General features: G+C 39.6%; 1 protein-coding gene across 10 annotated transcripts in view; it reads left to right on the forward strand.

The window, feature by feature from the left end:
- The window catches only part of RNASEH2B (ribonuclease H2 subunit B), an 87,644-nt gene that overhangs the window by 49,676 nt on the left and 11,533 nt on the right, over positions 1 to 26,435 (forward strand). For 4 of the 10 annotated variants that reach the window (XM_073894604.1, XM_025874957.2, XM_073894601.1 and 1 more), the window contains 4 exons: positions 1,969 to 2,050; positions 3,932 to 3,974; positions 8,095 to 8,175; positions 10,994 to 11,421. In XM_073894604.1, coding sequence (XP_073750705.1) covers positions 1,969 to 2,050; positions 3,932 to 3,974; positions 8,095 to 8,175; positions 10,994 to 11,110 — 323 coding nt within the window. In that variant the 3' untranslated portion in view covers positions 11,111 to 11,421. Of the gene's footprint in view, positions 1 to 1,968; positions 2,051 to 3,931; positions 3,975 to 8,094; positions 8,176 to 10,993; positions 11,422 to 20,110; positions 24,552 to 26,435 lie in introns of those variants that run through there. The other 6 variants (XM_073894602.1, XM_025874959.2, XM_073894603.1 and 3 more) reach the window with 4 other exon arrangements.

A 26,435-nucleotide genomic window follows, 5' to 3' on the forward strand; every position in this document is an offset into this window, starting at 1 on the left:
AAGTCTTATTTGACAATGAGAGTCTGGAGGCTGCGCCCAAAGTTCCACAGTGAGTGAATGGTGAAGCTGAGCTACTGATGGAGCTTGCCTGACTCTGAAGCCCACACTCTTACCTTTTTTGTCCTACTGTTTGTGTGGCCCTGCATTTCCAATGGGCTGCACCTCTCTGCATCTTATTCTCAAGAAGTGTGTGTCCTACTATTGGTCTTAATATTTTGATTTTAGATGAAAATTGATTCCCTTGGCAATTTTTTTTCTTTTAGGTTATTATGGTACATTCTTTTGTTTTTTTCCAGTGTAGTGTCCTCTTATTTTTGTATGTATAGTTGAATAAAAACAGCGATATAATGCAATTAACATTCCCAAATGGTGGGACAGAAACTTTTCTGACTTTAAGCTCCAATTCAGTGTTCCCCTGCTGTGGGCATACAACTCCAAAGCATCTGAGTTTCGTCATTAAAACAAATAAAACTAGGACTAGGGGCCTGTTTATGATTGAAGGTAATTCAGGCAGTCTTTGATTTGCAGAAATCTACCTTAAAACACCTTGCATATGTAGATGGTAGAGGACTCCTGCCATTCTGGAAATAGTGGACAGCTTTGGCCACACTGAGTTTATCAGCTGTCACGGTTTTTGATTGGCTTTAACAAAAGAGAAGGAGTGGATGGATGGACCATAGATTTTTTTTTTTTTTTTAAAGAAGGTGAAGGGATGTTAGAGATTATTTAGACAGATCTTAATTTAAAAGTGAAGAACTGTGGTCTCAGAGAGTAGATGAGTTATCCAAGGTCACCCATCCTAGCTAGGCCACGTCTTCCGCTCTGAATCCAGTGTTTGTACCAGTCTCTAAATATAAGGGTTTGGGCACGGCTATATTGCCATGTAGGGCCTAGCCATAAAGTAAGCTTTCCTTTTTTTTAGATCTTTAGTTCAGGAGGCTATCAGAAGAGGCAAACGAATAATGTGTTGGCTTCCTTGTTTCCCTTTGTCTATTCATGACTTATTGGATAATTACTAACCTAGAACCAAGAACACATTTTAAGAAGAGTCTGGTGATAACTTTCAGTTCTATGTTGGTAGTGTAAATCTCTCAGTGAAGACTTTTATGTGCTCCAGGAAGCAGTCACTTTAATGCTTAGGCAAATTATTATCTTAGTTTGGAGGCAGAAGGAAAGAAAAAAAGAAGCAAATGAATGTCCCAGGAACAAACCTGAGATAGTGCTTTTGGTAGTCTATATCCCCGTATGATTATCCCATATATTAAGTTTGATTATCCTCTAGTATTCTACATAAAATACTGAATTAAAAAACAGGGCTTTAAAACAGATTTTGACTTCTATTACTGCATCTCATTGATACTGCGGCTTCACTGTAGTACTGAGGGTCCACGTGCTTTAGAATTAATGATTATACCTTCTACTGAGCTTAGTTTTTTACATTTTTGAAGGCATTTTTATTAGTTTGAGAGTATATATAATGTTCAGGACTCTTATAAAGCAAGTACTTGACAGAGACATATCATATATTATGTCTCTTAAATGAATATATTCATTACTATTCATTAATTATATTTATTCTATATGGAAATGCCTAGAAAAGATTAGCCTTTAAAAGGCATGAATATGTCATGTTATTACAGCTGATTTTGAGCTTTATTTGTATTCAAAGGCCTCAACTAAGAAAAGGACCCTGAATTTTTAACTGTCATTTGGTGGGCATCTGCTGCATTCTGCCATCTCACATCTTTGATATCACCCTCTGTCATATCTCATCCATGAAACCGCCCACTGCTCTAACCAGAGATATTAGCATCCCCATTTTACAAATGAGGAAAGGGAGGCTAAGAGCTTAAGTGAGTCTCTAAGGCCAGATAGAGCCAGAATTTTAACTCTGGTCAGTTTGACTATAAAACTATCATAGCTGTTACTAATTTTTTTTCCTTGCACTCTCCATTCTGTTTCTTTCAGAGGATTATATTCGCTATGCACATGGTCTGATATCTGATTATATCCCTAAAGAATTAAGTGATGACTTATCAAAATATTTAAAGTAAGTATCGTTCATCTTTAGCCACAATTAGGAAGTACCTTGGTGCTTCTTGGTTTCCCAGCAATAGGGTCCTTAATGACTTTATCACATCACTGTTTTTGATAAATTATTCTTGAGTTACCTCCTAGACTCTATGGTTTGAAGGTGATTTTTAATAGACACTGATTTATTGAGACAAATTGAATCGGTGGATACTGATTGCAGAAACTGGTGAGTATTAGGACTGGAATTATGGGTTGGTATGATTTTAGAGTGTTAACATTATACTATTTTATCTCCAGTTAGACTTCACTAATGTGGTTTTTTGTGATCATTTTAAGAGAAATAAAGATTGGAAGAAAACAAGAGATGGCATGTAGAATATTTTTTTAAAGATTTTTTTTTTTTTTTAATTTGAGAGAGAGAGAGAGCAAGAGCAGGGGATGGGGGAGGTGGAGGGGAGGGATAGAGGCAGAGGGAGAAGCAGACCCCCCGCTGAGCAAGGATCCCAATGAGGACCCTGGGATCATGACCAGAGCCAAAGGCAGACGCTTAAATGACTGAGCCACCCAGGCGCCCTTAGGATATTTTTGAAAGTTACATTTAAAGGTTTTGTACCATTTTCACTGTCATTAGATGTTTGTCAAGTACCTTTATTATGCCCAGCACTTGGAACTCAAAGGATCAAACACAACCTGTGTCTGAGGGTAGAAAATGGGTTTAAGAATGATTTGCTCTGTGTTATTATATCCTTCATAAAGATATTTAATATAATGTAAAGACTTTACCTTAGGCCGAAAAGAATGTGTTTCTTTTCTAGATTTTAGCAACTATTGTTAAGATTTTATGGGTATGATAATAGCTTTTCATGATTCTTGTAATAACTTTCTCCTCTGATACATGAAGATAAAGTGACTTAAGAGATACATAGTTGCTGTTCTTAGCAAATTGCATAGGTCCTACTTTAAAAATTAGTGAAGGGGCGCCTGGGTGGCTCAGTTGGTTAAGCCACTGCCTTCGGCTCAGGTCATGATCCCGGAGTCCCGGGATCGAGTCCCGCATCGGACTCCCCCTTCTCTGTGGGGAGCCTGCTTCTCCCTCTGCCTCTGCCTGCCATTCCCCCCGCTTGTGCTCACTCTGTCTCTCTCTCTCTCTATGTCAAATAAATAAAAATAAAATATTTTAAAAAAATAAATAAAAAATAAAAAACAATTAGTGAAAAAAGAAAAACAATTAGTGGAAACTGGTTTCTATAGTAGTTAAAGTGTCTTGAAAGCCTGCTTTAAATTGATAACCCTATCTTTCTGTTTAATATTTCCCTGGGTTTTTCAGTGCCTCTTTGTCTCATTCGAGACCTATGTCTTTGTACTCCTGTTATTTTTTAGATGCTGTTTTCCTCAGAAGTAATTAGCTTTTGGTTAAAGGTTCCGGGAGGAAGATATGTCATTTAAACTTCTCTTTAATTGAAGAAAAGTCAAGTTTGTCTGACTTTTTGTCAACAGTTAAAATAATTTTCACTTTTAAATATATGCTGGATTCCACTCTATGTTAACTAAGTTGTATTTAAATTAAAAATATATATATACTGGATTCATCATTTATGAAGGAAAAAAATACTACAATGCCAAAATGTAAATTTATAGAGGCTAAAGAAAAGCGGCTCCATTGCAACAAATAAGTTCTAATTTACTTTTTAGTTCAGACAATTCCAATGTGAAGAAAATGTAGATTTCTTCATTTAGAGAAATGTCATTCTTTACACTGAGGTTATAGTCCAGGAGGACACATGGAGGTGAAGCTAGTCCATGAAAGTAGCACTTGCTAAGTCCTTAGTTGGCCCAGTCTCTCTGTTTGCTTGTCTATGAAAAACCATGACTATGATTCTTGTTTTTTATTCCACAGGCTTCCGGAACCTTCAGCGTCATTGCCAAACCCTCCATCAAAGGTAAGGAGCTGTGACTAAGATATCTTTGGGGGGCTTGGAAAAATAGTACATTTTTACCACATAGGTTTACTGTGCTCTAGTCCATTTTAAAGCATACTAAATCCTCCTTGGGTGGAGTGATGTTATGTGGATTAAAGATTGTAATGAGCTCTCCATCAGTAATTTTTATTTTTGTAGATTTTACCTGAATGATAAAAACAGTGCTGTGAAAACCAGATAAGAGTTGGTTGTAGCCAGATACCTACCTAAAAGTCTCATAGATATATAATTAAAATTCAGCCTTCTTAAGATAGCCAGGTCCTACAATTAATTTTATTAAACATCAGGAATACTCAACGTATAACTAAAACTCATTTGGCCAGATCTAATTGTTACTGGTACAGAGGTGAACAGAGCATGATTTTCGCAACACAAAGAATCCCTTTGAGCAAGGATAGCCAAACTTTTTTTTTTTTTTCTGTGCTTGGAATGATCAACGCAACTTGTGTATTGCAAAAACCCCTTCCTCTTCCAGATGTTCTCAAACTGCCACCCACAGCTCCTCGGCTTCCTGGGCTGCAGCTTGTTTTTGTCTCCCAGATACAGAGAGTTAGAGAAGCCAGCCATAAACCACACCTGATGGCAAACCGTGGCGTCCCTCAGTCCAGCCCTGATCTCAGACAAGTGAGCACTGCTCAGAGACAGGGAAATAAACCAACTCGTCAGTGAGGTCATTCTCTTGCCAACAGAATAATGGATGCCTTGAGAATGGAAAGTGGATGTTAAAGAACTTTCCTCTTTCCCTGCCTTCAAGGTGGCCAACATGCTCGGGATTTTTTTTGTTTCATGTCCTGTTTGGAGATTGTGGTGGCTCCAGAAGCACTCACTACTTTGACTTAAGAGAAGGACAGAAAATTTCAAGCGCATCAACCTGAGCTGTGGGCCATTTTCAGCAGGCTGTCAAAGGAGGGCGATCCTTTTCCCTCAGGAGGAATAGCGCTGGGCAGAGGCCAGTTGCCATAAGACCCGAGGTCATTCTAGGTCAGACCCGCACTTCTTCCAGTCTAGTAGTTCATCTCTGACGGGAGCTGTAGGGGATAGAGGCATGATTGCCTTGCCTTGCTGGAACTGAGGCGATGGGCATGTGTTCCTCTCTTACTTTTCTGCTTCCAAAAACAAAAGCATCTTTCTTTCTCCCAAATATCTGTCTTCCTTAGGAACTTAGAGATCATTCATGAATGAAGGTTTTGGCCTTTGATACCATCCGGGATAATGCATTTCCTACGTTTACTTTTAACCCGGTTTTCTGTTTGCCTATGTTAATTTCCAAACTTTAAATGATTTGTGATGTCATCGTGTATGATGTAAATCAGGGGTCGGCAGGCTTATCCTGCAAAAGCCAGGTCGTGACTGTTTGAGGCCTCACAAGGCAGATGGTCTCTGTCACAACTCCTCAGCTCTGCTGTGGTAGCTCAGAGACCGCCACAGACGACTCATAAACGGATGCGGGCGGCTGTGTTCCAGCCAAACTTCACTTATAAAAACAGGCGGCCAGCAGGGCTGGGCCCGCAGGCAGTTTGCCAAGCCCTGATTTGGATCTCACAATCCTGTTTCTCCTAAATCTCAGCCTCATCTCCTGGATTTTTTTTTTATTGTTATGTTAATCACCATATATTACATCATTAGTTTTTGTCCTGGATTGTTTAGTCGCTGTTGGAGGTGTCCCGTTCTATTATGTCTTGCTGGGGCTCTAGTGTGTGGAGTGCAAACTGCACTGGATGATGTACCATGCTCTAAACAAGCTTAGGACCACATCTTCTGCTAGCCTTCTTGTATGTGTCCCAGGTTTGATTGATTTTTACAGTAATATGGTCGATGGTTTTCAGGGAATCCGTTCCAGTGGTTATTAGGTATCTTTGTGTCTGTTTGTAATGATAGTATAAAGCCTGTCGTCCTTAATGTGTTTTGCATTATTTTCTTACTATCACATTTGCCTGTGTTGAAGCTCAGTTTCCAACCCTTGCCCCCTTCCATCGTTGGAATTTATCTCCGTCAGCTGGCAGAACTGAGTGCAGTCAGTGGATTGGAGATACTCTTGAGTTCCTTCTTGCAGATCATCTGTAAGAATAAGACCCATCCTAGCATTAATTCCTGTGGTACTCTGCTATTTGTTCTTCTCTTTCCAGAACTGTACCCATTCAGTCATAGCCTTTGTTACTGTTTTTCTGAGCCCTTTTTCTGTTTGTTCTGAAACATCCCCCCACATCTGTAGTGATTTGGTCTTTTTTTTTTTTTTTTTTTAAATAGGCAGAGCCCAAAGTGGGCCTTAAACACACAACCCTGAGATAGAGACTTCTGAGCTGAGCTAAGAGTCGGACCCTTAACCGTCTGAGCCATCCAGGCTCCCCTGTTTGGTCTTTTAAATAACAATTCAAATAAGTGTAACAGTTGTGATTCTTTCAAACATATTCAGCATGTGCTGTGAGTAACATTAGAAAAAGTTCAGTGCAAAGACCCACCACAATAATTTTCTTTTTTATGAGCACTAATTACTGGTGTCCTGTTTGATAGGAGCCATTAAAACACCTGAGCAAGTCCATCATCTTATTAAACACTGTCTATTTATAAAGAAGCACTTTTCATCTTAAGCTCTTGTCTTGAACATTTTTTCATTGACTTCCCAGCAAAGAGTGAATATGCCCAAGTGTTTATAAGGACACCTAAAGTAGGACATTTTGCCTCAGAGGAGAGCAAACCATCTGAGACAATTATAGCCTGAACCGTTATTACCTGTGAGTTCCACTTTCCTGGTTAAAGATACTTTTCTAGTAAAAATATGCATCACCTAAATGCCCTTTACTGATCTTAATTTTTAAGTAGAAACATATTCTTAAGAAAATTGCTCATATATATACTTTGCTGGTAGTAGTTCGTTCGTGATAAGCTAGTCTTTTTCTTTTGAAGATTCATTTGCTAGGGATTACTGGGTGACCAAGAGAAGGTGTTGCCACATGATGTTATGTATTTCCAGGATGCCCCCCTGTTCTTTTACAGTGAAGAATTTCAAGACACGTTGTTTTATGCCCGTGGTTTTTATACATGTGCCGTGGCATCTTTTAACACTAACTCTACAGCTCTCTGTTTAGCAAACGCTGGGGTAGGAAGAGGGAAGCTGGGAATAAATCCGCATTTCGAGGGGAAGATCCACATTGGGTCTTTCAACCCGGTGTCTCCACAAAGAACTTGAAGATCTGCAAAAATCCAAGTTGTGGTCACGTGCAGTCAATTCTCTGTGTTAAATATCAAGACTTACCTGCCCTGTTATGTGCCTTTTACGTAGTAAATGTGTCACAATTCCTTCCATAATGTGAACATTAAAGCCACAGTCTAGCTCTTGACAAGGTTCCCACGTTCACTGGTGCAGAATGCTCATGTGAAAGGTAAAAACATGAAGTAAAGGTGGACTTAGTTATATTGGGCCTCATGGAAAGAGCACTTGTACAGAAATGGAGCTCTCACGCCTTGTCCTCTGCTAGGTGGGCTTAAGTCATTTGTTTAATCTCTCTGTGCTTCCTTCTCCTTCTGGCTGCTTGCCTTGCAAGGTTGTCCTTGTGTGGACAAAATGAGATAGTTGAATTGAAAGGAGGTAAGAACATGAAGCTATACAAAAATGGTAATAACAGAATAATGTGCCTTATTCCTAAATGGACATTACACCCCCAGCCCAGAAGGTGAATGAAGTGGGGGTTCTAGCTGGATACCTGGCCCTTTAAAGGAAATTCTTGTCTTTGACTTCTGTGCCTGCCTTCACCCCCTTACACTGTCCTGGAAGTCAGCAGTCGCCTAGATGCCTCCCAGTCCTGGTACATACAAAATATGTGATCAGTATCACTAGACTGCCCAACAGGCTGGGTCATGGACTCACCCTATCATATACCCCCATCACCGAGGCTGCTTCTCAGAGGGTATATGTGGCTTCATTCTCCCAGATAATTGGCAAAATGCAGAGTAAGCCCCCTTTGCAGGGTCTGCTGTTCCATTTGGCCTTAATGCAGGTCCAAATTGACCCCACTGTTTTTTAAAAAATGGATTGCTGTGTCGAGGTGACATTTGACATCACTTCACTGCTCTAACATTGCAGAAAGTAAAGTTATCTGATGAGCCTGTAGAAGCAAAAGAAGATTACACTAAGTTTAACAGGAAAGATTGGAAGACTGAAAAGGTATGTGTGTCCAGCCGTAGTAGTATATTCCTGGATTCGGTAGATGATCCTGCATGAGGACATCCAGGAATGATTTCATGCTTGATGGTGATTTTTAACCATGAAAGATTATTAACTTGCATTTCTGTGACTCAGTAATTCAAAATTGTGAATGACAATGAATATGTCAAGCCAGGAAGACTTTTTATGAATCAAGACAAGGCAATATACTTAGCAAGAGCATGCCTACACTTTGCCATCTATATTTAGAGTTGGGGGGGTGGGGGCACAGAGGGAGGGAGCCTCCACAGGTCATTTTTTGTCAACTCTACTGCCTGGAAGCTTCCCAGAATTTATGATGATGACAATAATTATTAATAACCCTACCATTCAGCAATCACCCTGGCAAATATTTTCATAACCTTTCTTACAAAGTTTTATATGATACATACACATTATAAATACATACATAGCTTTTAAAATTGGCATTTTAATATATTTATAGTTTGGCGTTCTATCCTCTTCATTTAGCACTATATTGTGAAAATGTTCTCATGTCATTAGGCATTCTTTGACAAATTATTAATGCTTTCATGATATTCAGTCATTTGTGTTATTTTATTTCACCATATGGGATATAATCTGTTTAGTCATTCCCCTATTTTTGGACACATTGGTTACTTCTGCTTTTTTCATTCTTTGTTTTAATGAAGTGATAAACATTTATAGACTGTATCTCTATTTCTTTAGACACAATTTAGAACTAAGAATAAGGGCTTAGAAAACATGAGCTCTTTCCATGATTATTGAGAGAATATATATATGCGTGTGTGTACATGATTGTGATTTTATCATATATATTATATCATACATAATAATATGTGATTTTATCATATATATGATATACATCATATATAATCATATATATGATTGATTATATGTGTGTGTGTATATATACACACACACATATATATAAAATGCTTTCCAAAAATGTAGAAATTTGAATTCCCAACCATTATTGCTGCAAGATTGCTCATCTTGCTTTCTTGACAACACTGAATATTATTTTTATTCTTGCAAATTTTTTTTCAAAGATTTTATTTATTTATTTGAGAGAGCGAGAATGAGAGAGAGAGAGAGAGCACATGAGAGGGGGGAGGGTCAGAGGGAGAAGCAGACTCCCCACTGAGCAGGGAGCCTGATGAGGGACTCGATCCCAGGACTCCAGGATCATGACCTGAGCCGAAGGCAGTCGCTTAACCAACTGAGCCACCCAGGCGCCCTATTCTTGAAAATTTTTGACTGTCTAATTAGGGTACATTTCTTTGGTGAGAAAGGTTAGTTGTTTTTCCAAATGCTTATTGCCCATTTGCATTTTTGGAAATTGTCAGTTCATGCCCCTTGCCTGTTTTTTATATTGGGATAGTAGTGTTTTTCTTGTTGATTTTTAAGAGCTTATTCTAGATTAGGAATTATTAACACTTCACGACACATAGGGTACAAATGATTTTCTAATTTGTGTTTAGCCTTTTCATTCGATTTTTTAAACAGTTTTAAGTTTTTCTGAGGATTAAATGTAGGAATTGTTTTTCCTTGTGACTTTCTCATTATTTTTATGCTTGCCCATCCCAACATAAACTCACTTCCTCTTAGATTTTAACATTTACCCCCCCCTTAGCATTTAATGTTTTTTATAAATTTTATTCTTTGATCTATATGTAATTTATCTGGGCATGTGATGTCAGGGAATAAATCCCAGTTGAGATTTGGCAAGATAGCTAGTTATCTCTATGGCTTCTGTAAGCAGGGATGTTTTTGAGTTTCTCTGGGAGGACTAATTCTGCCCCACCCTTGTAACTGCTGCTTTTTGTTGTATCTACTTGGGCACAGCCCCAGGGAAATAAGGGGTTGGACCAGGATGTCAGTTAAATACAGGGGATAACTTGTCTCAAAGAGGCTGTCACTTTTCACCATCCAGTCAAAAAACAAGCCTCCTAAAACGTAAGTGACAGAATGTGAGAAGCAAGATTTCAGGGATCATATACCGTGCCCTTAAAAGGTTCTTTGGCAGTGACTGTCTCACAGTTCTCAGGGAGACAGATCATTTCTTTTCCTTTGCTGAGTCCCATCATGTTTGCTTCTGCTGGAGAAGCTGAGATGCGCTGAAGTAGAATCAGCTGCTGTTTACCTTCTAGGAGTGATAGTTCCAGAACGTGGCACAAAACCAAACCAAAGCAAAACAAACAGAGAAAACAGTGACCAGGAAGAGAGAGGAATTTCAAAGGCAGTTACGTGAAGTCAGCTTTTTGAAAAGTATTTCTTTGTTGGACGAAAACGGGGGCAGTTATCCTGCTGGCCCCGGATGCTCTACAGTACAGGTTATTTTCTGAATATATTGGTGTTGTCCTTGGTTTCCCATAGAGCCTATGAATAAAATGCAACAGTCCATTGTGGTGAATTATTCATCACGCAGTAATACTAGGCTAGAATTCCTCCTCTGACAATCACTTCCTGAGTCAGCTCCTTTATTGGTGTTATTGTACTTAATACATCCTCCAGAATTACTCCCCCAAAGTGAACCATTGGTTGTAACATTCCACTCCTTAGAAGGCGGCGATTTTTTCTCCTGCCTCTTTTACCAGATTTTGTGTCTTAGATCTGAATTCTGAATGGAAATCAGAATTAAAACAAAAATAATAATAATGTCTCCCTTATGAAACATGTTAGCAGAAAATACTTCTCTTCATGAACCTTGAGACAAGCATGGTCTTGTTTGATTTGCATTTACGATTTATAAAGGTTACATTTGTAACAATTTTTCTCTTATTTTCCTTAACAGAAAAATAGCAAAATGACTGCAGCTCAGAAGGCTTTGGCTAAAGTTGACAAGAGTGGAATGAAAAGTATTGATTCCTTTTTTGCTACAAAAAATAAAAAAAAAATCGGAAAGATCTGAAACTTTGAAAATGAAATCTAGCAAAAATATTTGCCTGTTACATGTTCCATTTTTGTCCTTCCCCCACACCACTGTGCTTCCTGACCCTTAATTACAAAAAAAAAAAAAAAATGAGGGCAATATGCAGAGTCGAACATTTCTTCGTATTTGATTTTTGTGTTTTTGAACAAAATGTGGGAAAGTCATTGTGTAACTTTCATGGCCTGTGTGGCCTTCAGACTCTTGTTTGACATCCTGAAAAGTAATCAAGTGAATAGAGTTAACCTCTAGCTAGCATCCCAGTTTCCTCAATAAACTGACATGTGACAGTATTTGAGCGTACGCCTGTTCTTCTATGCCATTCTGCCACATGGTAGCAACAGCACTGTGGTTTCCAGCGTATGGACAGAAATCCGATTACAACGATCAGAGAAACCACTACTTTTTAAAAGCCTTGAGCTTTTGGTAAATCTTTTGTTGAATATTTTCTGTTCTATGAATCTGCGTTTGTTGCAGAAAATAGAGAAAGGTATTAAATTAAAATTATGATCTCCAACTTGACATTACCTGGAGATCCTATGGCGCATGTTCTTATAATAATAATTTTTTTAAGGAATTATAATAGTAATTGTATCATCTTCTTTCTTGGCAACATCATTTTGTGAGCATTTTCCCAGGCTTCTAAAGCAGGCTTCATAAATATGCTTTTTTAATGATGGTCATTTTTAATTCTTTGGATATGTGATCATTTAATGACCATGACCCTATTTTGGACATTTAGATGGCTTACAAATGTTCACTGTTTGAAGAATCAGATTACAAGTAAATGTTTGTTCGTATCTTTTATTGCTCCCTTAGAATGGATTTTAGGTGTGGGCTTCCCAGTTTATAACTGAATTTTCCAAATTCATATTTGTGGGAAGATCTTTCACAGAAAGTATACAGAATCTTGCACTGGAACACAGAGTGGTCTCAGTTCTTCTCTTACTCACTGCCACCTTGTGAGCTTTGAATGTTAGCTTTGCAAATAAGTGGGGGAAAAAGGCGTTTTATTGTGGTTTTAATTCACATTTCCCTGATTAATAATATTGAACATTTTTTCACATTTACATGACCATTCATCATCTTATAGAGCATTATCTGTGTATGTCCTCTGTTAAATTGTGGGAGTGTCGGTATTTTTCTTATGGACTCTAAAGATACTCTGTGACTTAAAGACATTAATTTTTGTCCATTGTAAACTTTTTGTTGGTCTATAAATTTTAATTTTGTGCATGATTTTTTTTGTCATGGAGATGTTTTTGGTTTTTATGTAGACATATATATATACATATATATATATATATATAAATGGTAACATACCACTATATAGAGAGAGACATATATATCTATATATAAACTTCTCCTTTACATTGATGTTATACTTAGAAAGATGCTTCCCTTTGCGGGAAAGTTAACCAGTCACTTCTTTTCTTCTAATTTTTTAATAACTAATTTTTTGTTTTATATTAGTACTTAAATCATCTGCAGAATTTGTATTTAAATATGCTGTGAGATAAAGCTCTAATTTGTTTTCTCACCTGTTGATTTTTCCATTAGATCTGTACAATTATTTTGTCAGGTTCTAAGAGTAAGTTCCAAGGGGATTTTTTATTGAGATTTTGTTAGACACATAAATTATTCGGAGGAAAACAGACATGTTTGTAAAATTCCTTTTTGTTATTCAGGAATATAGTATTTCTCTATATTTGCTAAAATCCTAAGCATACCTTTCACTAACATTTGCTTCTTCATCTTCATATAGGTACTTCTTTTTAGGCATATTTCTAGGTATTTTTGTTGCTATTAATGAAATCTATTTTTTAGATCTTCTAACTGGCTATTTTGTGGTAAAATTTTACATTTTTATATATTTACCTTTTAAATAACCAATTTACTGAACTATTAATTTTTTATTATATTTATATTGGGGTTTGATGCATAAGTTATAATAATCTTCAAAAAAAATTGTGTTCCATTCTAGTAGTTATACCTCTTTTATATCTTTTATATCCTGGGTGAGATATATCTTTTATAACATGGGTGAGAATACCTGGAACAGTGTTGAAGAGTATTAATAGTAGTCAATCGGTCTGATTTGTGATTTGATTAATGTACATTACCATTAATTCTGACACTAGCTGTTGTTACTATGATAAAGAATATCTATTTTTGATATTTCCTTTCATACTTAGTTTCCTTAAAGTTTTAATTAGTAATTGGTGTTGGTTGGTATCAAATATGTTTCTGACAGCTCTTGAGATGATGAGGGAGTCTTTATCACTGTTGAACTGTATTTGAGTTCCTACAATAACCCTTACCTGACATTATATAAAGAATACCACAGTGTATGCCTCTGGGTTAGCCATGTGAAATCTAGTTGTTAATTAGTTTTTCTGGGCTTTTACTTAGAATTTTCGCATCTGTATTCAAAAGCAATATTAGGTTTCAGTGTTAGAATTATGCTACCTTCCCATCTTGACCAGTGTTCTGGAAGGAATAATTTTGAGCTGGAATATTCTATTATTGGACCACATTAAAGAAAACGGTAAAACTTTCTAGCACTGAGACTTCTTTTTCGTTATTGTTAGTCTTCAATCTGGAAGAATTTCTCACCTGGTCTTTGTCTTACTTGACCTTGACATTACTGAAGAGTACAGGCCAATTACTCAGTAGAATGTTCACTTTGAGTTTGCCTAATGTTTCCTCTTGATTAGATTCGAGCGATACCTATGGGCACCCACAGAGGTAACAATGTGTCTTTCTCAGTGCACCATCTCAAGAGTAATAGTGTGACCCACTACCAGTGATGTTCACTTTGATTAAGGTGGTGGTAACCTTTGATACAGGTTTATCCACTGCAGAGTTACTACTGTTTTCTTTGTAATTAATAGGCAATTTGTGGGAAATACTCTTGGACTTTTAGGTATACTATTCTTCATCAAACATTCACCCACAAGGTTTAGAATCGACTGGTGATTTTTCTAACTCCTTCACTTCTTCTGTATCTATTTCTTTTATATTAGGCTGGCATTTTTTTTAGGAAGAATAGCTTTCCTGTCTCTACTTATTTATTCATTTATGAACTTATATCAGTATGGACTTGTAGATTTTGTATTTTGTCCAGTGGGTTTCTTCTTCTGTGACAGGGTATTCCAGGCTCTTGTACTCTTTCTGCCCAGGCTGTGAATCAACCTTTCTCCTAAAAAGCCAGAGTTCCTGTTCATGGAGAGTGATATTTAGAAACCAAAATCTAGGCACAAGATGTGCTCATTGCTTCTGTCAATCAATGTGTGTGGTTTTTGTAGATGTCTCTCCTATTCCCAGTTCACCGAGAGTTTTGTCAGAAATGGATATGAATTTTGTCACATATTTTGTCCTCATTTTTTGAGATGATCATGTAGTTTTCCTTTAATAATGGTTTATTTTTTAATATCTGAAGTATAATGATTGCTTTTTGAAAGTTAAAATAACATGACATTCCTGGGATAAACCCTACTTGGTCTATAGTGTATTATTCTTTTCATATACAGTATTGTGTTTTACTTCCTAATATTTTGTTAAGGATTTTTGTTATCTCTGTTCACGAAGGATGTTGGTCTGTGGTTTTCCTTACTTGTAATAATTCTGTCTAGTTTTGGTATCAGAGCATAACTGACCTCAGAAAATGAATTGAGAAATATCTTCTCATCACCTATTTTCTGGAAGAGTTTATATGAGATTAGTAATTGTTTCTTCCTTTTATATTGGACAGAATTCAACAAATGAAGCCATTTGGGCCTGGAATTTTCTTTCTAGGAAAGTTTTTAATTACTGATTCAATTTCTATAATAGATATAGAGCTATTCTAATTTTCTTTTGCATGTGTGTGTGCCAGTTTTAGTAATTTATGTCTTTTAAGAAATGTGTTTTGTCGGTGTTGTCAAATTTATTGGCATAACTTGTTTCTCATATTTGTATTATCTTTTTTATATCTGTGGATCTGTAGTCATTTTCTTTTTTCATACCTGATTGATCATGTGTATCTTTTTTGTTTTCTTGGTTAATCCAGCTAAAAATTTTTTAACTTCTTTGATCCTGTCAGAGAATCATTGTCTTGTGGCTCGTGTTATTTCTGTTGAGACATCTGTGATAATTTTTTTATTTCTTCTACTTTATATTAAACGGTGTCCCCTTTCCTCCCTGGCTTCTTTTAAGATTTTTTTTCTTTATTATTAGTTTTCAGCAAGTTGATTATGATGTGTTGATGTGGTTTTCTTTGTGTTAACTTGTTTGTGGGTCTGTTGAGCTTCTTGAATCTTTGAGTTTGTCATTTTCATCAAATTTGGAAAATTTCTGGCCAGTGTTTCTTTAAATATTTTTCTGCTTTTTTCTGCTCACCCCCTCAGCTTCTAGGACTTCATTTACATGTATGTTAGACCACTTGATAATAGCCGACCTGTCCTTTCACTGAGTTTCTAGGTTTTGTTTTGTTTTATGTTCATGTTAGACAGTTTTCTTGTTATATTTTCAAGTCTACTTTGTCCTGTAGTGTTTCATCTTCCATTAACCTCAGCTAGTGAATTTTTATTTCAAAATGGGAATTTTCAGTTCTAGATGTTCTATTTGGTTCTTTTTTATGTCTTTCCATTTCTCTCACTGTGTTTTCTTTAAATACTTCATTACTGTCCCTGTCTACTGGTTGCATCATCTCTGTCACTTCTGGGTCTCTTCCTTTCTTTTTTTTTTTTTTATTTTTTATCTTGAAATAATTTTAGACATACAGAAAAGTTGCAAAAACAGTAGAGGTTACTTACACTTTTCACCCAGCTTTCTCTAATGTTAACACCTGACATAACCAAAGTGTAATTACCAAGCCCAGGAAATTTACAATAATGCAACACTATTAACCAATCTACCACCTTACTTGAGTTTCACCTGTTTTTACATTAATGTTGTTTTTCTATTCCAGAATCCAGTCCATCATTACACATTGTATTTAGTTGTCATATCTCCTGTTTTTTCTAATGTTTGAGTCTCTCAGTCTTCCTTTGTCTTTCAATGGCGTTGACCCTTTTGAGAATACTGGTCAGCTATTTTGTAAAAATGCCCCTCAATTTTTGAAACTATGCTAATATCCTGTTTCTCATGTGATCATTTCATGATACTAATACTGATTCTAATAACAACACACACTGTATAGCATTTACATAGTATTGTTCTGAGCACTTTGCTGTACGTGTAAGTCCTTTAATCCCCACAACAGCCAGAGTCGCAGGGCAGGGTGCCCTAGCAGTCAGGATAGGGACAGCCAACCCAAACAGCTTGCTTAAATCCCTCGGCCCTTCGCTTCTCTTTACTTACATTATTATCTTTGTGATGAATGTGCTGATTTGGGGTAAGCTTCAAAAAATTTCTGCAAACTATAAAACCACTTAGGTACACACACAAGAGCCTCCATCGTTTTTGTCAAACCATACATATTTCTGAAACGGATCTCGGATTGCCAACATTCTTTTCTTTTTTATGTCTGGTTTATCTTCAATTTAAATTTTCCCTGTACTCTGGTTCTCAGGCTCTCTCATCTTTCAAGGTTTGTACTTCTCTGGTTCTGCACTCCCAGAGAGATTCTCCTCCATCAGGTTTAATGTGGATGTCAAGTGGAATTGTGTTTTGTTAGTTTGGGTGTGTTTCTTAGTGTGCTACAACCCATTCCCAGGATCATATTTCTCTTACTAGGAGACTTAGCAAGACACAAAGGCAATTTGGAAGTGAGAAACTAAAAAGTATCCATTTACTTAACCAAACATACAGTGTTGCTTTTGTTACATGCAAATTTATGACAATATCAGTAAACAGATAAATGGCCAACCATGTTTCAAACTAAACTAAGAAGGTTACTTTTAAAAAGCAAAAGTAATTGGCCTAAAAAGACCAATTAATTTAAAGTAGCTGGATTATTACTGTCCCTGGTTGTAGTCTCGGTCCTGCCTTAACTCTGTGGGCCCAGGAACAAATCACTAGCTTTGCTGGCCCACAGTCCTGTCTTCCCTGTGAAATGAGACTAGATCATTGAGTCCTTTTATGTCCTTCCCTGAATTTGCTGCTGCATGGGGAGACTTACCTCCTTTATACCCATGAGGAAATGCTGTAGAGTTCGTATCCATCCAGTGCTTACCATGCATCAGGCACTCCTCTCAGTTCTTTCGTTGGCTTATCTTATCTGTTTCCCTAGAAGAAAGTCTGGAAGGAAATCTGCCAACATGCTCATTCTGGCTCTTGAGGTGTTTCTGGCATATATTTGACCCTTTTCTTCATTTTCCATAGATTACATTCCCTTGCAGTAAAAAGAAATGTGAAGAGCACAGTTATTGGGAAGTAATAACAAAAGCTGACCAAGTGCTTTGCAGGTTTTAAGCACTTTTCACATGAATTTATGTGATTAATCCTTCTAGAAACAGAATGGCACCATTGGTATTATTTCCCCATTTTACCGTTGAAAAAGCTCAAGGTCACACAGCTAATAAAGAGCTGAGCCAGAAGGTCAACTCAGGACCTCAGACTCCCAGACTTTCCACACCAAACTCCCTCTCCCCAGAGGAACTGACTTCCGTTACACCCTGGGAAGTCATGCCAACACTAGATTTGAAGGATAGTCTCCACGCATGGTTAGGACTGACTTTCTCTGCTATTAAAGGTTATGTAACTTGACTAGATACCTTGTATCACATACGTCCTCCCAAATAGCCCTCTCTCCAGACTAACCCAAGCTTTGGAGAGCTCCAGAGTTAGCTGCACTGAGCAGTCGGACCTCTTCGTGGAAGACAGACCAGGATGGGAAGGGCACTGGTATTTTCTTAGTGTCTATGGAAGATGTCCACAGGCTTTGACTCATCTGAATAATGGGAAGACATGACAAGATTTATACACCTTTCATAGGCTGGGATTTATACACTCCTCAGGGTCGTGAGACTGACAAAGAGGTTTCCTACCTTATGTTTAATAGTCCTTTACAGGTTCCGTAGCAACTACTTATCAGTAGCTACACTGATCTTCACAACTACCCCCTGAGGTAGACCGGAAAGGGGGTGTGCCCCTGGTCCACTGTGGTGAAAGTAGGTGCTGCAGACTGAAAGTAGCTGAGTCCACTGCTGCCCTTCTATCCTCAAGCCTGGGCCTCTTTCCTTTCTGCTGACCTCAGCTTCTTATTCATACCATCGTGTGTGTAGCTTTATGACAGTCTTCCCCTCATGAGTCTGTCTTAATTGTGAATTTTATTTTAAGGAAGGAAAAATCAGATTTACTGTGCTTCATCGTCTTGCTCTATTCCAAATGAATTCTGCTGGTCAGTTTATCCTCGGCAGTGGTGGGCCAGAATTAGACTAAAGCTTCTGCTCAGCTGGTGTATATCCATGCCAGACTTTTAATTCAGCTGCCAGCTTTTTAACATTTACTGTACTTTTGTTAATAAATGTTATTTTGATGGTCTCACATGAATCAAGCCTATTTGAGAGGGAGGGATCACCAAATATGATTTATAGAGGAATTGACTCCATAGATGTTCAAAGAATTGTTACCTTACACATGTGTTTTAATCAGAATATGTATATAATTAAAGTTAGTCATGTGATTCTTGTAAAAAAAAGATTTTATTTATTTATTAAATCTGGTTTTTCTTCTTCTTCTAGATTTTATTTATTTTTTGACACAGAGAGAGAGGGAACACAGGTAGGGGGAGTGGGAGAGGAAGAAGCAGGCTTCCCGCAGAGCAGGGAGCCCGACGTGGGGCTCGATCCCAGGACCCTGGGATCATGACCTGAGCCGGAGGCAGACGCTTAAGGACTGAACCACCCAGGCGCCCCTATTTATTTATTTGACAGAGAGAGACACAGCGAGAGAAGGAACACAAGCCAGGGGAGTGGGAGAGGGAGAAGCAGGCTTCCCGCTGAGCAGGGAGCCCGATGCGGGGCTTGATCCCAGGACTTGGGATCATGACCCGAGCCGAAGGCAGACGCTTAACGACTGAGCCACCCAGGTGCCCTGATTCATTCTTTCAAAAGAAAAAAAGCCAAGGGACAAGCTCAGATTCCTCTTAAGAACTTATACTGAGCACCTGCTACATGCCAAATGTTTGAGGCACTAGAAGTGCAGCTGTCAACATGGCCCACAAAACACCTGCCTTCAAGAAGTTTCTTCTCTAGGAGCAGGCAGGAGGGGGCATGTCACACACAGTGCCAGGGCTATGGAAGAGGCTGAGCAGAAGGTGACAGTCCTTCAGAGGCAGGTGGTTAGGGAAGGTCTAACCTCAACTTATCCACATTATGGCATAGAAATCTGACTTCCATCAACTTAAAAAAAATTTTTTTTGAAGACATAATAGCTGCAGAATAAATTATGTTTGACCTTGTACGCAGTCAGAAACCAGGATGTTGCCGTTAAGCGTGTTCAGAGGCATTCTTCAGAGAGATATTAGGAACCACTACTGCCTCCAGCAGGTCTACATTTATCTATTTTTTATACGTTGGCCTCCTACTTTTGGAAAAAAAAAAAAAAAGATCTGCCTTTCAAAAGAAAAGGAAAAGGAAACGAGTAGAAAGAGGGTTTAAGAATTATTTGTCTTAGAACCTTGTTTTCATGTGTTTTTATATTTTTGGTGTTCTTCTAAAATAGATGGTGTTCATTCCATAAATTTGGGTGACCTTAAGATTTTGTATTTCACTCCCTCTGAACAGTGGAAAGAAAATTTGCTTCCTACGCACGCACGCTTCTTCAGGAGACCAGGATTAGCCCCAGGATGAGCTCAGGGAGGGAGGCTGGCCACGGCAGGAACCCCACGCCTTATCTGAGGTCTTTGCTCAGAAGCAAAAGTGTAAGGCTGCCGTTTCTCAGAACTAAAACAGCCCACCTTGCTTTTTTGTTCTAGAAGGTGCAGATAGTGCTTGGGGTGTGAGGTGACTGCTTCCGCTCACCAGAATACAACATATGTTTTCCTTTTCTCTCTAGGTGGCAGCACAAAGACAGAAAAGGGGCAAGTGACAGCAGGTCCAACGCAAAGCTTGGCTGCTTCTTCTATAACTTAAGACACTCTCAAGGCGCTAAGACTTTTTCTTCTGCACCGTCTAGAAATTCTGCAAATGCCGAAAAGTATACTTTAAAGAACTAACCACTAACGATCTATTTCTTTGTTTAACACCACTAGTGCATTTGGGTAATGGCCTTTTGCGCTGGAGGTGACTCTGTCATGGAACTTGAATGCACCCCCAGAGGGTCCACAGTCTGAGAACTCAAGCCACATCACCCGCTGGCCCCTGGCCTGTCTCCCATTGTACAGTATAGTGCTTCTGATTTCAAAACAGTGGGAGGAGAGGGTACATGGTGAAATTGGGGTCCTTTCTAAAACCTGCCCACGTTGGCCTGTGTCCTCTCCTGGGGCTAGCTAGAGTGGTGTAGGTACGTGTGTGCTGACTACCAGTACTTGATTCCACACTAAAAGCTTTGACAAGCCAACTTCCTAGCCTGACTTCAAAGAAAAAAGAAAAAGCCTGACTTTTCTGTACTCCTTACCAGTTTGACAGCTACTAAGTTAAAATGATAACTGAACATGTGCATTTTACAATCTGCTGGAGTTATAAACATTGATTCATTTTTAAAAGAAGTCTAGTATGTGTATTATTATTTTTTAGAGTGAGGGCATAAGACATGGGGGGAAGTTGAAAGTAGAGGCCAAAAAGTAATTTAGTGGGGAATTCTGATGCACAGTGAATACGTTTTAGGGGGGCAGTGGAGGGATTTGTGCAAAAATACCCAGAGATTTGAGCTGGCTCGTCCACGTGACACAGGACCCCAAACCTCTTCTTCAAGAAACAACTTTGTTTCTGATTCTCTGATTCCAGCAGGTAAGCAGAACCTGGTTCTAGAAAGTGCTCTGTAATTTTTTCCACACCTCGTTTCACACATAGAAATTTGCATTAACCTTGAAGGACTTTCAATATTCCTGTAGTTGATGCTCTGTAGTTGATACATGAACCCTCCTCTTCAGAAACACAACTCTAGAGAGTCCGCTGTGGAAATCGGGTGTGTGACAGGCTTCCAAGAGGGAGTGCTCGGCAGAATCACCTGCCAACACTGGAGTTTTACTGCCAAGTGTGTTGTGCCTCCTTGAGCAAATCGGTTTGCCTCTCAGGACCTCATTTCAGGGCAGGAGAACCAGCTAACCTGATGGCTGTCCCTTATCTCTTTCTCCTCCCAAAAGACACTTCTGGGAAACCTCCATGTGGGCACCATGCTCCCACATGTTTAAGCCTGTCCCAGCTTCAGAAAGGCTTGTTGGAACAGCTCTGTGTCTTCCATTGACTCCATTTACCCATTGTGTCCTTGGCCCCCTGCTTCTTTCTCTTCTCTTCCTTTCTCTCTCTCTCCAACCCCCCACCTCTACACACACACACACACACACACACACATACACACACCCTCACTTATTGCCTCAAATATTAGCCCACTCCTTGGTGACCAGTCACTGAATACTGGTGACACCTAAGTTGTCACTGGAAGCCCCATTCTCTTACCTGGGCCCCCACCTCATACCCCACTGGCCTCTGAACTTCGAAGAACTACTAACACTTTAAATTCAACACACTTAAATTATAAAAATTCATTACTTTTTTAAACTTTACACAGTCATTCATGATACATGCCTTAAAAAGTTAAAAAGACAAGCATAGGCAAAATGACCCATACCCCCACCTTTGCCCAGGCTCCTCTAGGTGTTTCCTTGGCCCTGAATCTGCTTCTTTTCTTAGTCGTCCAATTTCGAATATCCAGTTTCTATCCTTTTTCTGGCTGGCAGCCCCACACTCACTTTCCATACAATCTACTTCATTGCTTTACCCATATTATTTTATTAAACTGGTATATATTTTTATGTTATATATATTATATGATATTATATTATCCTATTGATTCCTCCTTCGGAAATACTTCACAGGAAAACTAAAAGCAGATCAATAGCAATAAAACCCCAGTCCTTTCAAAAGAGTCCACTCCTCAGCATGCCCGCTGCCACCAGGCGGAAGGCTGTTTCCCACCTGGCCTGTCAGCAGTCTTGAGGACAGAGACCATATGGCCCATGTCTCTTGTTCCCACAGAGCTGGACAGGTCTCCCGTGTTCCACCCTCAGCACGTGGGTCACTGATGCACAAATAAAATGAGATACTCCTCTCTTGTAAGATTATCAAGGACTTTTAGAAAACAGTCCTGCTCAGAGCCAGAGAGGATGTGGGAAATGAGCGCTGCTAGGAAGAATATAAAAAAAAAAGGACAACCTCTGGAGGCCAAGTTGGAAAAAACGTATCAAAAGCCTTAAAATGTTGCATTCCCTTTGCTTCAGCTCTACCCACGGTTAGAAATATAAGAAACAACCATGAATGTGTGCAAAGATTTAGCTACACTCTGTGACCCCTCAGGGGAGAGAAAGAGAGGAAGAGAGAGCTTAAGGAAGACTGCACATGATTTCTCCTGACTCCACCTGTGTCTTTGTCCCTTAGGCTCTGGCTGTGTACCCCTAGTACACCACTGTAATAAATCTTAGCCATCAATACAACTATTTGACAACTCCTGTGAGTCCTGATAGCAGATATTCAAACATGGGAGTGGTCTTGAGGCCCCCTCAACACACCATTGTGTCCCCAGAAACTCATGCGGTACTTGACATTTATGAAGTGGTTTATTACCTATTTTTTAAGTGAAAGTGAAAACAACTTCAGAGGGCTGGAGTTAAATCTATCCTGTGAAAACTCTCAAAAGAACTAAGAAACATTACAGTTTATTAACTACATCCCCATGACCCAAATAAAGAACATACATTCTTCCCCAACAAGCAGAATAAAAAATGATTCAGGAAATTTAATACAGTCAAAGCCAGTCAGAGTTTTTTCTCAAGAAGATGAATTTTCTGTATCTGAAGTGAGGGGAGGCGCGGGGAGCAATGGCCCGGATGCAAGCTCCCTGGTTTTCCCGTCTCCCTGCTGTCCCACCACACGTTGGCCAATTCCATCACATAGAGTGACACACAGTATGGGCAGCAGGGAGTGCTTCTCAACGTTGGCTGCATGTTGGGAGTCATCTGGAGGTTTTAAAAAACACTGACGCTGGGGCCTCTCCCCTACAAATTCTAATAGAATTGGTCTGCAGTGTGGTCTGGGCACTGGGATTTCCCCCACTGCCCTGCCCTTCCTCCCCTACCCACCCCCCAGGCCCTGCCTTTGATAATCCTATTTCACAAGGTCCAGTCTTCCACTCAAGGCCAATTTATTCTTATTTTTCAAAGACTTCCTAAAACTTCTGTTTTCTGGTTTCCTAGCTCACAGCCAATGGGCAGGCACACGGACAAGAAAAAACACCACCTTTTTATCTCAACAGCATGAGAAGAGGGCAGCAGTTAGGACAAGCGGAAGAACTAAAACCATGAAAGTCAGGGTGATTTCAGAGTGGGTGGCTCCTAGGAATATCCCGGTAGTGCTGAACAGCGTCATTCGAGAGAATGATGTGTTCAACCATGACCGCAGTCTACACCACCACTCGGCACCATGCCCTGTTATACGCGCTTTGCTTGACGTATAAGCTGAGGCCAATTAATTTTAATATTGATTTTGAATATTTGGCAAGAGCTCATTCTCAGTAATGAGCATTCATATGGTACCTACTGCCTTGGGGAAGCGCTCTCCTCCTTGAAATGTAAACCTATCCATTTGCCATCTTTAAACTTCTCTCCAGGGAAGACTGCAGGCAGAGGCCCATCAGCTGGTCATGAGCAGAGCGGTGAGCCATCTTAACCTTGTAGCCCCCAGCACGGCTGCTCAGGGAATCCGCAAGCAGTGCGAGGTCAATTCGGTGAGGTAAGCTTGTCCAGGGCGTGAAAATCAGGCAGAGGACTTCGTCTCGAAAGTGGATGGAAATGTAGCTTCACCAACAGAAGAGAAGAGCCACAAAAAGAGAGAGATGGGGATTGCAGCGTTGGTGTAGACCGACAGGTGCGCCTAAACTGGAATGATCGGGGATCTAGGCGGGCGTGGCCTGAGGCAAGGCGCCAGGGGCCGAAGGGCCCCGACCCTTCCTCCGAAGGAGAAGCAGATGGGAACTCAGGAGGACGCAGTCACAGCTCCTAAGGGGCTTGGAGAATCTCTTCGGGATAGCATTTCACCTCTCTCGGCCTGGTGCCATGGGAAAGATGGCAGTTGCAGTTTCAAGATGAGTTGTGGTTAGAACGTGTGCTCCAAGGAGACGCCACAAAGGCTGGCTAACAGGCCTGTGAGGAGCAGCTGTGCAGGGGCCCTGGGGTCGGCAGGCCCAGGCAGGGCCCCAGGAGACCCCATCTAGCCAGGTGTGGAGAAGGAGTCAGCTTTCAGAGCCCCTCAAGCCAGCCCTCCCGTTGTCAACCAGCCCAGGGGTAAGTAATCACTAAATGGGCACTAATCATTTTACTACTCATTTATCTTACAGGTGAATGCTTTTCAACACTAGCGTTTACATTTCCAAAGAATAAAGACTTGTAAAATGGGTGGTGGGGTTTATGGCTGCAGGAAACTGGCTCCCAGTTTGCTCTGCTGACAGGTTTATAAGACCAAGGAAGTTCATAAGGTAAAAAGAATTTCTAAGCAAATATATTTTTAGGAAATGAATTTTTTGTCTTTTTTTTCTCTTAACAAATATAAAGGTTATTTGCATTGATTTCATTAGTGAACAATGAAAAATGGTTGAAATGAAGGTTATGTTTTTTAAATGGGAACAAAAATACCAATGGGTTTTTTTGTTTGGTCTTGTTTTAAACGATAAGCTCGGTAAAAGACGTTATTTTGTCCGTTTTAAAAATGGCTAATTTGCCTACAATTATTTTATTAAAGTTTGAGTAAATGAATACCGGCTTGTTTAGAGTATAGTTTGCGGAGCACTAGCCTGAACAGACAGAATGTAGTTACCCTAACAGCCTGGCTTTGGTCACTGGGGGATTAATAGCAGAGTGGATCCAATTATCTTGGCTGCATTCATGATTATATCAATATGACGTGTATTAAAATGTCTGGTTTTTACCATGGAGATAGGAAGGAAGGCAGGGGAGCAAAAGCGCTGGGGACTGGAAATGTTACCATAGTCCATGCATGTCCGGCAGGACAGGCCAGCACACGAAAGCGAATTGTTCTGGGAAGAAAACTGGGCTCCTAGAGGAGGTCTTCTACCCCATCCAGGTAGCCTTGAGCCTGATTTCCACCACCGGTGATTCATTTCTTGGAGTTAAACCTTGGGTTGTCCACTCTGTCCTAAGGCTTTAGAAATCCTTTCCCTTCATTGGAGAAATGAGGTCCAGAGAGAGGATTTGTCCCAATGATAAGCTAAGAAAATATCCTGAATACTTTAAATCCATCTTGAGGCTTCAAAACATCTACATGCTCTGGAAAGTGAATCCCGTATGGTTTTCCTTTTTTTTTTTTTAAGAGTTTATTTATTCATTTGACACAGAGAGAGACAGCGAGAGAGGGAACACGAGCAGGGGGAGTGGGAGAGGGAGAAGCAGGCTTCCCGCTGAGCAGGGAGCCCGATGCGGGGCTCGATCCCAGGACCCTGGGATCATGACCTGAGCTGAAGGCAGAAGCTTAATGACTGAGCCACCCAGGCGCCCCCATATGGTTTTTCTTTAAAATATTTTCAAAATTCACTGCTTCGATCCTTTAGACTGTTCACATTGAATTTGAAATATGAATGTTCATGGACTTTTCCGGTTTGAGTATAAAGATGGGAGGGCTGTCTCTCCCCTTCTTTGAAGTTGTGGAAGGCAAAAGTAAAATAGTAAATGAAAATAAAATATCCATTTTCAGCAAAACTAGGAGGGAGTTAAAACTAAGAACAGCAAAATAGTTGGAAGACCTGCACACAGCAGGGGAGCAGGCTGGGGAGTGGAGAAGAGGAGAGAAGAGTATATGGCTTTAGAAATCAAGATGAGTCAGTAAAATACATTCCTAAAAAGGGAGAGATGAGGTGGGGAACAAAATCTGGGTTTCATGTTTTACTATAGAGGAAACAATGCACAAATAAGGGCAGCAAGAACTTTCTGGACCCAGTTTAGTTGTGAAAAGTAGAAATGGGATTTAAACACGTGTGTGTGTGTGTGTGTGTGTGTGTGTGTGTGTGTGTATGCATGCGCATGGGCGCGCGTGTGCACACACACACACACACACACTCACTTGCAGGGAAAGCCCTATCTGCAAGCAGCAAGAAAGAAGAGAGGTGCTTTTTGAAAACCCCTATAGCTGCCTGTCTTTATTGGCTGGGGAGAATA

Source organism: Callorhinus ursinus, unplaced genomic scaffold, assembly GCF_003265705.2.
Source record: "Callorhinus ursinus isolate GAN/ISIS: 27379988/994484 unplaced genomic scaffold, GSC_fseal_2.0 scaffold7, whole genome shotgun sequence".
In the NCBI taxonomy this organism is placed as follows: domain Eukaryota; kingdom Metazoa; phylum Chordata; class Mammalia; order Carnivora; family Otariidae; genus Callorhinus; species Callorhinus ursinus.